Raw genomic sequence first — 12957 nt, 5'->3', positions numbered from 1 at the left:
CACTGTGGCAATGGAGTGAGATATCTCTCTTCAAATTGTTCTCACGGTGGACAACCTAGCGTCTTATGTGATGGTGAGTCGTATAGTTATTTCAGCGCATATGCCTAAACACTACGAACCACAATCCAGCGGTGAAAGTTAGCCGGAACGATCCGTAACAATTATTTTTCTTTCAAACCCAATTGCGATAATAAAATGCTTCTAAATATATAAGTGTATATATATATATATATATATATAGGACGTGTGCATTCTATATCTGTGGTTTTAAAAAATACAGCAATTGATTTAAATTTTCATTACAAAAACACAATTAAAAAAAATATTAAAATTTTCAATGTTGGGTAGTCTACGATACAAGTCAAACTAAATTTTACAGGTGTTTCGGTTGAAAAATCATTGCCAACGGTAAAAAAATGTTGCAATGTTTATTATTTTCAAAACTGATTATTTTTTATTAAGCTATCCCCTTGAATCTATTAAACTAGGGGTTTAGTTTCATAGTTTTGCACGACATCGAAAGATTTTGGTTTCCTAAGTTTACTTGTTTTATGCGTCACTTCAACCCTAAAAAAAATTCTTTGTCAGTCACAATCTACATGATGTAGGCCTCTACAAAGGGCCTATTGTTTGACGTTATATGAATAACAATACATAAATTGGTTGGGTGCCTTCATTTCCATTCTGCGTATGGCCTTGGTCCGTCAAATTTTTTTTGTTATACGATGCCAAAGTCGAGACTTGATTTAAACCAAATCGTGATTTACAGTCAACAGATTATCGACGAATCGTACCAAAAACGAAACTTGCAATACTCAACCTTGTTGCAGTTCCTGGGGTTCATGGTCGCCGTGCGAGGAAGCAAATTGTCAAGGAAACAATTTCCTCACCCGACATCGGTAATACATGTGTTTTTAAACGTATCGGTATGATTTATGCACCTAATATGTATACAGCTACGTAACCAACTATACTGAAGTTAAATGCCAAAAACAAAAATAAATACATAACAAATTGTATTTTTTTATTTAGTAACATGACCTTTTACCTTTTAAGGCATTTCACTTTAACTTGGTCAAATAAGAAAAAAACTATAAAAAAATAATTATCAAATGACAGTTTTCTTATGGTCGTTTTAAAATCACACACAGAGAATGCAAGTTTGAGACAACAGAAGCAAATTCTTGTGTCAATGGAGGCAACAGCAGCGGCTGTACAGGGAATTCTTCTCTTGTAGGAAAGTAAGTAAAAAAATCATCTTAGTTTCTAACTTTATTAATAGCTTTTATATTTTTAATGTTTTTTAGCTTTACTCAACAAGAAATCATAAATAAAACTTGCGAAAACATTGCACACGAGTGCACGGATTGGTCGAATTGGAAAACTACTCAAACCTGCTCGTGCATTAACGAAAAAACTGGTAAATAAACAATGTTATTAATAACTAACACTTTTACATCGCCAATACTTTATGCAATCGTTTTTATTAAATCTTACTAAAATTATCTGCAGAAAGCAGACAGCGCAAGTGTATTTCTCACAACGCATCAACCAATGCTTGTCAAACAACGGCAGCCTTGACGTCGACTGTGATCGAGAATGCAACAAACACTGTCACGGAATTACTCCTAACAACACATCAAGGAACTGGAAACACTAACGAACAATTTGAACAACATAACGCATGTACGTAACCAAACACCATCCTAAAAGATAGGTCTATCTAATAAATAACACAATTAACCTACAACGTGAACGAAAGAATACCAATATCTCATAACAATACCAGCAGGCTGTGTTGCAAATTTTTGACATAGGCGTATCATGTTTACCTCAACATTTGTTTGTTAAAACTGCTTTCTATATCTAGCCTGGACAACTATGTGTATTAGGTCAGGTATCTTGAAATATATTTACATAAATATTTAAAAAAATGATAAAGCAAATCAATTGTTTAAAACGGAAAAAAGGAATCAAAATAATAAACATTTTCCTAATATTTAGTTTATACACATAAACTAAAATTGTTCTCGGCCGATGTACATACATCATTTTTTGCTACTTGATGTTCTAGCGTACTTGGCAATTGCGCTTGGAACGTGTGGATGTGTATTGGGCCTTGTTGTGCTGGTGTTAGTATTGCTTGCGGTGGTAAAACGTAAAAGGAAAAGCGATGATGGAACAGGACTTTACAGCATTCAACTCTCCAGAAACAACAGACGGACTAGAACTATATTGGCAGCCAACACATCGGGTAGCGATGGCGCCTCAAGTGGAAGGTACGGTTTATTACAATCGTAAAAATAAGCCCTCGAAGCCACAAACAAGTTAGTTACACAGGCAGCTTAACAATAAAATTAAGTTATACAAACCACCAAAAAAGTAAATTCATAACGATTCGTGTAGACTGTACGTTTTTAAAATATTTTCATTCGCTCTAAGCTTTTACTTGACGCTTCGACAAAACCTTATCGGCGTTTTAGAAATTCAGGCACCACTACAACGTCTGATTCTTCGACATTGTCACGAAAACAAAACCAATATGTTGACCCAAGCGAGAGGTTGGCTAACAGAACTCCAACGGGAACATGGGTAAAAAAACACCCAGCGCCTTTTGGTGAGCAAACAAAGCTGTTAATAGTTTCATGTTTGTAAATATCGCATGTTTTAAGCATTTAACTTGTTATTAATTTGTCAGAAAGGAAACATGTTGAGCAAAACCGAACCAAAAGCACCACCGTACAACCCAAGCAAAAACAAGGTATCAAACCAACTGCGTTTTAAATTTCTGGTTTGATATTTTATTTTAAATGACTTGACTGGAAACGCAAAGGAACAATTGCAATAAACATCCCTGACATAAATATAAGCGCTATGTTTATTAAACGTAGCCTTCCTTCATGTTACAGATGCTTTTTCGCCAGAAGATGAATACGAGGAGATAAACCATGGGCCTCGGCGACATGCAAACGGTATATTTTCTTAAAATAGTTTGCTGCGACAACGTAAGTAAATGGCCACATACGTTATTTTTCAGGCGAAAGCATAAATTCATTGGAGTCCTACATATCAATGCACAACATAATCTCCCCAACATACGAAAGCAATGTTGCTGTCAGGCGAGTTACATTGTTAAACGTCATATCCCCCCAGACACTCGTATATGACTAAGTCGTTAAGTCTGTTTCAATCGTTGTTCGGATGACGTAGCTTTCTCCATCATATCCTGGTGTCGATAATATTAAATCACGACAAAATAGACGTATCACCTGACTAAACAACCGCGTTGTTTGTGTTCACATATAGGAGGGGGACCAATCGACAAAGAAGCAGCAATGCGTCGTCAACCAACCCTTTGTCCAGTCACGGCTCCGTTTCATCAGGTAAACCGCTTACATAGAAAACTCTGTGAGGCGATGGTGAGTCTAAGCCTTTACCAATGAATATATCTATAAGGGTAATTCAAAGAAATAAATCTTTCCGACTAGATTGTTTTGTTAAAGCATTACTCAAGCAAGCGTTGCTTAGGTTCTTCAAGAAAGAAATCTGTCCGATTAGATTGTTTTGTTAAAGCATTACTCAAGCAAGCGTTGCTTAGGTTCTTCAAGAAAGAAATCTGTCCGATTAGATTGTTTTGTTAAAGTAATGCTTAAGCAAGCGTTGCTTAGGTTCTTCAAGAAAAAATCTAGCCGTATAGATTGTTTTGTTAAAGCATTACTCAAGCAAGCGTTGCTTAGGTTCTTCAGGCGAGAGTCGGGAAAGAAGCAGCACTCAGTCGTCGGTTACCAGCAACATCTGCTACTCGACGATCAATCCCGTCAACAAGGAAACGGAACGAGTTATCCACAAAAAGGCGAAGTCAAAGTCAGGGCGCAATTTTCAGCGAGTCGAACGTCCAGAGGCATTCAGTCGCGCGACGTCGCTCCGTGCCCAGGGCGTGGTTTCAGTTCGCGGCTCCTCACGCAGACCTCAATTCTCCACAATAACGGAACACAGCGCGCTGGATACACTCACCCTCCCACCGCCACCAGCACCACATGACAACGACTTGGTCGATGAGTACGAGGTTTGCAACAAAATCTAACTATAATTGAACAGCGTCTCTCGCACTTTAGGCAAGCATTCGCTAACATGGTGTGTAAAATAAATAATTCGATAAATAAATCATAGACTGGAACGTTTCGTCGTAATTACCTTTTCATTGCAGTAATCCATTCACAAGAAATAACTATTAATATTTGCTAGAATTTTACATTGTCTCGTTTTGATAAACTCGCAGGTGATGAATCGCCAGATAAAGAGTAACAGCTCGTCGCCATATATTAACAACATCGAATCCGGGTCTGGCGAACAACGCCCGACAGAATCTCACACGCAAGTAGCACAGAGACACATGTCGGTTGAAATAATAACGGACGAACCCATGCCGGAAGAAACAGCTTACAATGACACCCTTGAAGACCTTCCTTCTGTGTACAACGATGCAGTATCCTACGACCCCCAGGAAAATGTTTATGCGGGTGTTCTTTAAACTTAAGAAGTGAATTAAGAAAAAAACGAAAACATTTGTACCGCAGCTGTAACTAAAAGAAGCGAATGCCTTAACAACTTGTGTAAGTTAATTCGATAATATCGGCTGGAAACCGATAATTTAGCTAAGTGTTACTACACAAAAATACAGCTACCGAACATGCCTGTTTATGGAAACTAAAAAATATAAACTGTTTAACTTTATATGTACACTATCGCCTCGTCAGAAGAATTTACTTTGTCAAATCAAAGTGATTTCGTGCTAAAAGACAATCAGATATCTGTACACAAATCTCCCAACATTTACGATATTTGCATTATATGTTATACCTACTTTACGCTAGATGATAAAACGATATGTGGCGTCAAATAAGCTACAACAACAATATCGATAAGAGGCAAACACAACTAAAACGCCTTCATCCAAATAAAACCCCAGTGACACCAAAAGAACAAAACAAATCTTACCTCCAAGTCTATCCGGTTAAACTCGTCAAAGCAAGCCCAGGCTCCAGATTGTGCCAATCCTTTAAAGAACTTTCCCATAGCTTTGTAGTCCAGGCCGTCCGAACAATTAAACACGACACACTGTTTTGCGACAGCTTTGGCGAGATCTTTGCACGTTTCGGTTTTGCCGGTTCCCGCTGGGCCTTCTGGCGCACCGCCAAGGTTCAGTTGTAAGGCTCCCATCAAAGTCCTGCATCATGTTTTTGTTAATACCGTACAGATTGACTGTTTAACTATTAAGGCTTCCTAAACCTACTCGTTATCCGTGGCGTATCCAGGGGGGGTTGGGGGTTCGGATCCCCCTTTTCGTAAGTGATTATAGTTGTTTGTTCGTTTTTGTCAGGGTTCAACTCACTCACCGTCCAAAGCTGCGTGTTTTTTTAATGTAATTGGGTCACGCGTCTTAAGCTAATGCGAAACCAAAATCAAAATCGTTTCTTGTTTGGTCGACCTTAAACGCAGGATATATTTTCTCTTTCGCCTTTCGTTATTCGTTCGGGTTGGCTGATCAGCAAGTGTGTGTTCGACAATTAAGAACAATAAACCAAGCGGAAGCGGTCTCTGTAATTCATCGGGCCCGCCGACAAACAATACACAAGGTAATTTTAAATACTTTTAGACTATTTTAACTACGTAAGTGCGAAAAATGTTCGCGCTTTGCGCGAATGGTCTTACTGCGTTCGGTTTGTTCACGTTTTGTAGCGGTCTTTTGAACTGGATCGCGCTTCTCTACCGTTGTGCCGCGGAAGGATGCCAAGTGCGTCACGGACAAACGGAAAACTTATTCAAAAATATTAGACAAATATTTTTTAACTTTTTTTTTTAATTTTTTTATTTTCGGCAATGTAATAAAAACTTGCGAGAAATTTAAATAAAATGCCATTATACTAAAAAAATGGCGCTCGCTTCGCTCGTCAGGTGTGCACTTAAAAAAGTTAAAAACACACAACTAGATTAACTATAGAAGTGGCGTTTCTTCAAAGTAGTTTTATATGTATTTTAGCTGACTTGGCAAACAGCTCAGCGCAGATGTCGCGCTAATGGAATAACACCCGCGAAAAACGATCTTCGCTTAGTATTGCAGGTAGCGAAAGAGGTGCTTGTAATTTAGCATAGTCCCGTACATAGATCTACCTACCAAAATCAATCACATATATTTCACGGTCTTGTTTTTGTTTTTCTCCTGAACTTAATCATTGCACACTAAGCGGTTTACCTGGCAGGAGTGTCGACGACGCACGTGTTCGCTTTGCGTGTAAAGGTTCGCTTTTGCTGAACGTAATTAATTGGCTGTTAATACTGATTTTTTTATTATTTATGACGTAATTACAATCGCTATTTTATGTCGTCATATCCGTCACTATTTTATGACGTTAGTAACGTCAGACGAAACACCGGGGAATTCCCTAAGTTAAAAATTCGGGACTCCCCCTTTTTTGGATTCCTGGATACGCCCCTGCTCGTTATCTCAATAGTTTTATTACTTTTCCTACCAAAATACAGTATATTGAAAACGCAGCAGTTTAAACCAATGTATCATTTCTATCAGGACATATTTTTGATGTACTAAATTAAAATAGTCATACCCACCGAAAATAGTAAATAAAGCAACTGTATTACTGCTACTGATATGATTTCCCTAAATTACATTGTGTAATCTATTATAAAGCTTTTGCTTTTGCTTAAGTTGGTTCTCAGGCCTGATTGAACACATTTATCAAATTGGTGTACAATTGGGAAAACAATGGGTATACCTGTAGCATCGTTCAGTTAAGGGTGTTATAACCAGTCTTCCAGTGTTCCCAAGGTATTCATAATCATAGGGAACGGTTGTCGATATCATGCGAACCATAACAGAGCCGTCTTCCCAATAATATCGCATTTGGGCAATCCAGTTGAAATCTCTAACATCGCTCACTCCGCCTTTAGCCAATTGTGCGACAACATCCCGGGCTAGAGAACACCAATCATAAATATATAATACATAGTGCAACGTACTTTTACTGATACAAATAAACGTTGAGAAAGGCAGCATTATAGTGTTGACCAATAGACAAGTTAAAATAAAAATTTGTCCAAAATTCTGCAGATTTATCTCTGCCTGTAATTACTCGCGCAAATCAGGCAACAAAGTCGACCATTACATCAAATTAACGTGCGCAGAGGGTCAACAGTAGAAAATAACACAAAATAACAGAAACTTATCCCAACTTTTTTATTTAAATTCAAAGATTTTTTGCAAACATAAAAAAACACATATTAAATGCTGCTCACCATGTACGTCAATTGTGACAAGAGCGCCCAGAGTAACACGATTCATTTTACTTAATTTGCCTCGAACCAGTTGGATGATGTCATCAATATGCAGACTACAAACTTGCAAGTATCGCTTCAGGCCTCCTTCTTCCCTTATTGCCTAAGTGAGAGGAAACCTGTCAACTTCAATAGCAATGTGGTTGGCTATCATTTTACAACACGTGTTTTACAATCAAACATAACGAACATATGGGAACTTTTTGTTGTTTGATTGTGTCGTGAATTAATAAGGCGCAATAAATCAGAAAAAACATTATCGCGCGATAATTTATTTGTAAAGACATCAACAGCTGATAGCGGGTTGAGCAAGTAACGGCTTCTCTTGCTGTGCGAGACTAAAAATTCACACAGGAAAAGAAAGCCATAAAAAGCTCGGACACCCAAAAGACTTGCGATGTCCAGGTGAAAACGAAATAAATCGCACGTTTAAACGTTCACAACATTTTTCTAGGTTACTTTTAAAACCACTGTTAGTTTTCAGTTAGGTACCTGTGTGACCTCTGCCGTCCAGTAAATGCAGCTTGCAGCGAGGATGACCTGTCCAGGCCAACTCAAACACCAGTGCTTGAACGGAATTTGTGGATAAGATTCGACAGCATGTTGCATCGACTCTTGTATGCTAAGCTTCATTTCAGATTCGACCTAAAATAAATGCAATTCTGTAAGACAGGGTTTCTCAACATTTTGGTTTGTAAAACTTTGTGTGCGGCGACTTAACTACTAAGCGAACAGTATAACAGCGAAGCTATAGCGATCCAATTCTCTTTACCGCAGTTTTGTAAGCTTAAAGTAAACAAAACACAGAAATCAAATAGTATTATTGAACTTAAATGTGATTAATATGAGCCATATATTTCTATGGCTTTGCGCAATGCTGCAGTCGTCTAACCAAGCAAATCAAAGGGCGGCCCAGGTTGAAAAACACTGGACTAAGTGAAAGCATGACTAATCGCCATTACTATACGAAACATGGTCTCGTACAAGTTCTGCTCAAACTTTTATCTTTATATGTTGGCCTGTAAAAATGGGTGGGAATTTAACAGGTACCGGTACCATATGAAATATATGAACTACTGAACAATTTATTGAGTCGGTTAGTTTCATAATATAAATGCAGAAGGTTTTTCAACCAAACACGGTCCGTTTCTGCGTCTTCGTTAAAGTCCCATTTTAATTACGATCTATCTCATTGCCCCAGCATCCCTGGCCGGCGCCACTTCCCTAGACCTGTCAAAGTACAGCAAAAAGGAGTGGCTTTGCCAATATAGTTTGGTGGACGTATATTCAGCTTTCTTTATTTGAGACGACCAAGCAACGTATTATACTACAAAATCTTTTTCGAACAAATTAACCTGTCCGTTAGCTATCGACGAGGGTGCCGAGTGCAATGTATGACACCATTGCTGTGTGAAATTAAAAAAATCACACAGGAATGAAAAAGCCATTAACTGCACATGGCCAAAATGCTAACTCAAAAACGGCCAAATTTAATTAAAAAAAATTAAAAAATGCTAGCAACGCAATAATACAAATCGCATTTTATCATTGATTTAGCAACTGACCTCAACGAGCCATTTTTCAACGAGTCCGCGCGCGTCGGAAGGCTTAATGACGTTAGTTAGGTCGACAGTCTCATCTTCGGCCGACTGCATCGCAACAATTTCCTTGTCGTCGGTGAATACCAACCTCGCGATACCCTCGAAGCACTTCTTCAGGTGGGGCTGCACCCTTAGGGGATCTTTCGTCTCCGACAGGATCTCCAGTAACTCGTCGTTGGACAGGAAAAAAAACCTTGGCACGAACGTTGCAAATTTAACGAGTCAAATTGATCTTAAGGATAGTGCAACAAACGACTGGCAAAATGTCGAAATTAAATGTGCGTTTTTTCAATTCATAGTGTCACTTTATACGACAGTTTAATTCAACAACACAAAAAATTAGTTTGCTATTTTCCATTTTTAATATTTAAAAAATATACGCAAATAATGCAAGTGGCCGAGTCAATAGCAAATCGCGATCTGATGTGCTACAGGTATTGTACACTACTAGACAATTGTCAGTCACCATTTCGCACTCAAACCGATTTTACCTCGGAAAGAAGATTCGCTTTTGTTCTAGATATTCGTTGAGGCCCTTCTGTATGTTTTCCAGTAGAGATTGCGACTGCTTGAGCTTTTCGAGCATTGAAGGTTGTGAAAGAACAACCATTGCCTTTGTTTCCTCAGCAGCTCGCTTCATGATCGCCTTGTAGTACGCGTCAACCTACAAATTTCCACATGTGTTATTACTAGGGCCATTTTTATTTTAACCTAAAAAACATTATTTTTACTTTATTTTTGTCAAATTTTAACTTTATTTTAACCTAACGAAATTGCTAGTTTGTAGAGGCCACAGTTCTTCCTTGAATTGAATCCAGATACGCAAACATAATATTTTGTCGATTTCAGACCCAAACGTGATATTTTGTCGCAAAGTCAAGGTGTTTTATGGATGATAAAAAGTGTGTCTGTTTTTTGGGCGATAGATTTAGATTTCTTAGGCATTTTTGTATTACAGAATGTCAGTAGGCTATTCCTAAAATCCAAACTGTTGATCTTCGAAAAGACCACGTTTATCAAGATGAAGCGTTTTATAAAAATTATTTAAATACGTAGCAATAAATAAAAAAATGGACAATTTGCGATAAAAGTTACCGCTGATTCAAGTGGGCATTGTGACATATTTCCTGCTTTTATATGTTAATATGGTTTAATTGTGTCGCAGTTCATGATTGACAATGCTTCCACGACGATTTTTACAAAAATTACTCTTAAGAAACACAAAAACTTTGTCAAAAGCCATAATTTGACAAATTTTGACTTCATTAAAATTGTTTAACTTTATTGTAAATTTTAACTTTATTTTGACCTATAAACTTCTTAGAAACAGACCCCTAGGTGCTGAAAACAACTTTATTCTTTGATTCGTGGACAGACGAGGTCCTTAAAATTTTTTAACTTTATTGACTTTTGCGGGCCCTATAGTTATTACCAAGTGCGTTTTATTTTTAGAGGATTTGTCCTCTTTTAAAAAAAAGAACGGCCCTTCAAAAACACTTGAAAATTTTCAAATCACATTTTCTAAATTTTGCGTATTCTTACTAATGTTTTTAACAAATTTTATTTTTACGTGACTCTTCGGCATGACACCCAGTTTAGTCGAATCAGTTTTCAGCAAAAGTTTGAGAACTAATCTATTTTGTCTTAATTTAACTAGTTTGTATGTATTTTTCTTTGTTTTTTTGTTGTACATGCGTATAGTTATCTAAAAAGGGGTAAGATATTGATAAAAAGTAGCGCTTTGTGTGTTTTCTGTTCTTTTGGAGGCGATGGAAATTGCAGGCTTAAAGTATGACCCATGATGTAATTGTAATGTCTTCCGCAAACACAACATAAACAGCAAAAAATTGGGCATGACCGCTATTAAAACCTGTATCGTTATTTTCAAACACATGTTCGCCTTACTAGGATTAACCTCTGACAGTTTTACATCGACAAATAAAAGTAGAACCATGTTTCAAGTATCGGTCTTAGCATAGAGCAAATACTTTGTTTACTAAACAGTTTTACCTTTTGGTGTTGGCTGAAAATGCAATGTTAAAAGAAAACAACAAACTAAAAAATGTTGTTCTTTACCATAATTTGTACTTTTTTTGACAACGTCTTGCAAAACCAAGAAGAACAAACAAACCTGGGTAAACATTTTTCCTTCAACTGGAATTTGATTTCGAATGTCCTCCGAGCCAAATATGGGTTCTAAGTACATCCAAGCTGCTTGCACAACCAACCAACTGTCGATGATGTCACGAGCTCGTTGCTATGCAAGATATGAAATATTATTAAAGCTAAACAGTACAGCTAAAGTAAAATATTACGAAGCAGCTTATAAAAGAGCAATATATACATAGCACTTTTTACCCGAGCAAAATCAATTTGTTGTCGTATTGTCGGAGTAAATAAACTAGTTTTGTTTTCTTCTTTACCAATTTTTGTTCCCATTCGTCGATTTCCTCTACAAAAGGAGCAATGAAGGGAGATCCCTTCATGGTGTGCGTTTTCACCACGTGGTCATCGAGCAGCATCTGAATGTCGTCAACGGCGGAGAGAATTTTCAGGTCCGTGTCTCGATACGGAACCAAGCCAAAGTTCACGATTTCCCAGTCGTTTTTCATTTTGATGAGCGCCTGAAAGCGAAAAAGCACCAAACTAAAGCAGTTTTCACGGACCACAACAGTCTTTTCATTCGCCATGCGTAAGCTGTGGATACTGCAGGAGGGAAGTCATTTTCGTTGCGTGCTGCGATGTCAGAGATCTCTCCAGTCCTATACTGAGCCTGGGGGTAGATCGTGTGTGCCGCACTCCTTGTACAGCTTGGTATCCGACGCACGTGACGATAACGTAAGGCGTATACGAACAAAAATGCCGACAAGTTCGAAATATATTCAGATTTTTGATGATAGAAAAATCAAAAATAAACTAGAATATGCACAGCTGTTTATTGTAAACTAGAATTGCACGGCTGTTTTCAGTAACTTTTCTGTTGGTAATTTCGTTTAGGAGGGTTCCATAAGTTTTTGCCACTGCCGAGTATCTTAAGATTGATCGCATTTGCGCAGCCGGAACGCACATCAAGCTTCAACATCGCATTTGCACAACATGTGACAGATTTGTTATACGGTACAACTTAATTAATAACTTTTCCAAATACCTTTTCCAAGGCGTATTCCTTTCTAGCCTGATTGCTGATAAGTGTCAAATCTTCGAGATTTTTCTCCAGCTTTTTCCGCAAAACTTCGCTCAGCGCAGTTTCATCTTGCGGAGTTACATCAAAACCAACCTAATTGGTGCAAAAGTAAACTTTGTGAAAAAATATGGAAAGACTATGGTAATCACGAATGGTTTAAACAAACTTTTAACATCCACAATACATTGCCTTGTACTTTCTGGACACACAGAAATGCTCTACCTAAATATTAAATAGTAAAAGAAGCGTATTATTCAATAACGCACTTAATGAATATTAATGAATCTGTTAGCAATATTGAATTGAAGTTTAATGCAGGGATTTCCAACTTATATTTTTAGCGAATTACTAATATTACTCAGATCTTAGCGAGTTGCAAATATTTTACTCAGATTTAATCGAGTTACAATTATACATAATATATATTCAAGCGAAACTTTTGGCACTTAGCAATAAAACCTTATCAATCAATAAGCGACAATTTGGAAAACTATCAATGAAAAAATGATTGGGGAAGCTAATCCTTTACTTTTTAGCTTAAAAATCTTATTGCATTTTTTAAACCTTTAAGCACCTATAATTTTTGCGTAGATTGGGAGTTGCAAAGCAGAAAAAATGGTATAATCGCAGACAGACAATTACGACCTTATTTTTTATATGTAATTCCCCACACAAGGGCTTTGTGTGGGAGTTATTTTTGACGTAAATGTCACAACTAAAATACGCTCAAAATAACATTGTTCTAAATAAGATAAAAAAATCGGTTTAAAAACAAAGCAGTCTGACAGGAGACTTTTTGACTTCATTAGGTTAGCATGATTT

At 37.3% G+C, this 12957-nt stretch overlaps 1 protein-coding gene across 1 annotated transcript in view; it reads right to left on the bottom strand.

Moving 5' to 3' along the window:
* LOC146148721 (dynein axonemal heavy chain 3-like) overlaps window positions 1-12957 on the bottom strand; it is a 109592-nt gene that overhangs the window by 83119 nt on the left and 13516 nt on the right. Inside the window, exons 24-32 of the mRNA XM_083386481.1 lie at window positions 12100-12228; window positions 11375-11575; window positions 11083-11208; window positions 9443-9615; window positions 8916-9144; window positions 7843-7995; window positions 7312-7453; window positions 6792-6990; window positions 4999-5227 (exon numbers count right to left, since the gene is read on the bottom strand). Of these exons, the coding sequence (XP_083242607.1) occupies window positions 4999-5227; window positions 6792-6990; window positions 7312-7453; window positions 7843-7995; window positions 8916-9144; window positions 9443-9615; window positions 11083-11208; window positions 11375-11575; window positions 12100-12228 (1581 nt within the window). The remainder of the gene's footprint in view (window positions 1-4998; window positions 5228-6791; window positions 6991-7311; window positions 7454-7842; window positions 7996-8915; window positions 9145-9442; window positions 9616-11082; window positions 11209-11374; window positions 11576-12099; window positions 12229-12957) is intronic.

Source organism: Ascidiella aspersa, chromosome 4 (assembly GCF_963924565.1).
Source record: "Ascidiella aspersa chromosome 4, kaAscAspe10.2, whole genome shotgun sequence".
Taxonomy (NCBI): domain Eukaryota; kingdom Metazoa; phylum Chordata; class Ascidiacea; order Phlebobranchia; family Ascidiidae; genus Ascidiella; species Ascidiella aspersa.
The sequence above is the reverse complement of the archived record's forward strand: the minus strand, read 5'-3'. Positions and strand labels throughout refer to the sequence as shown.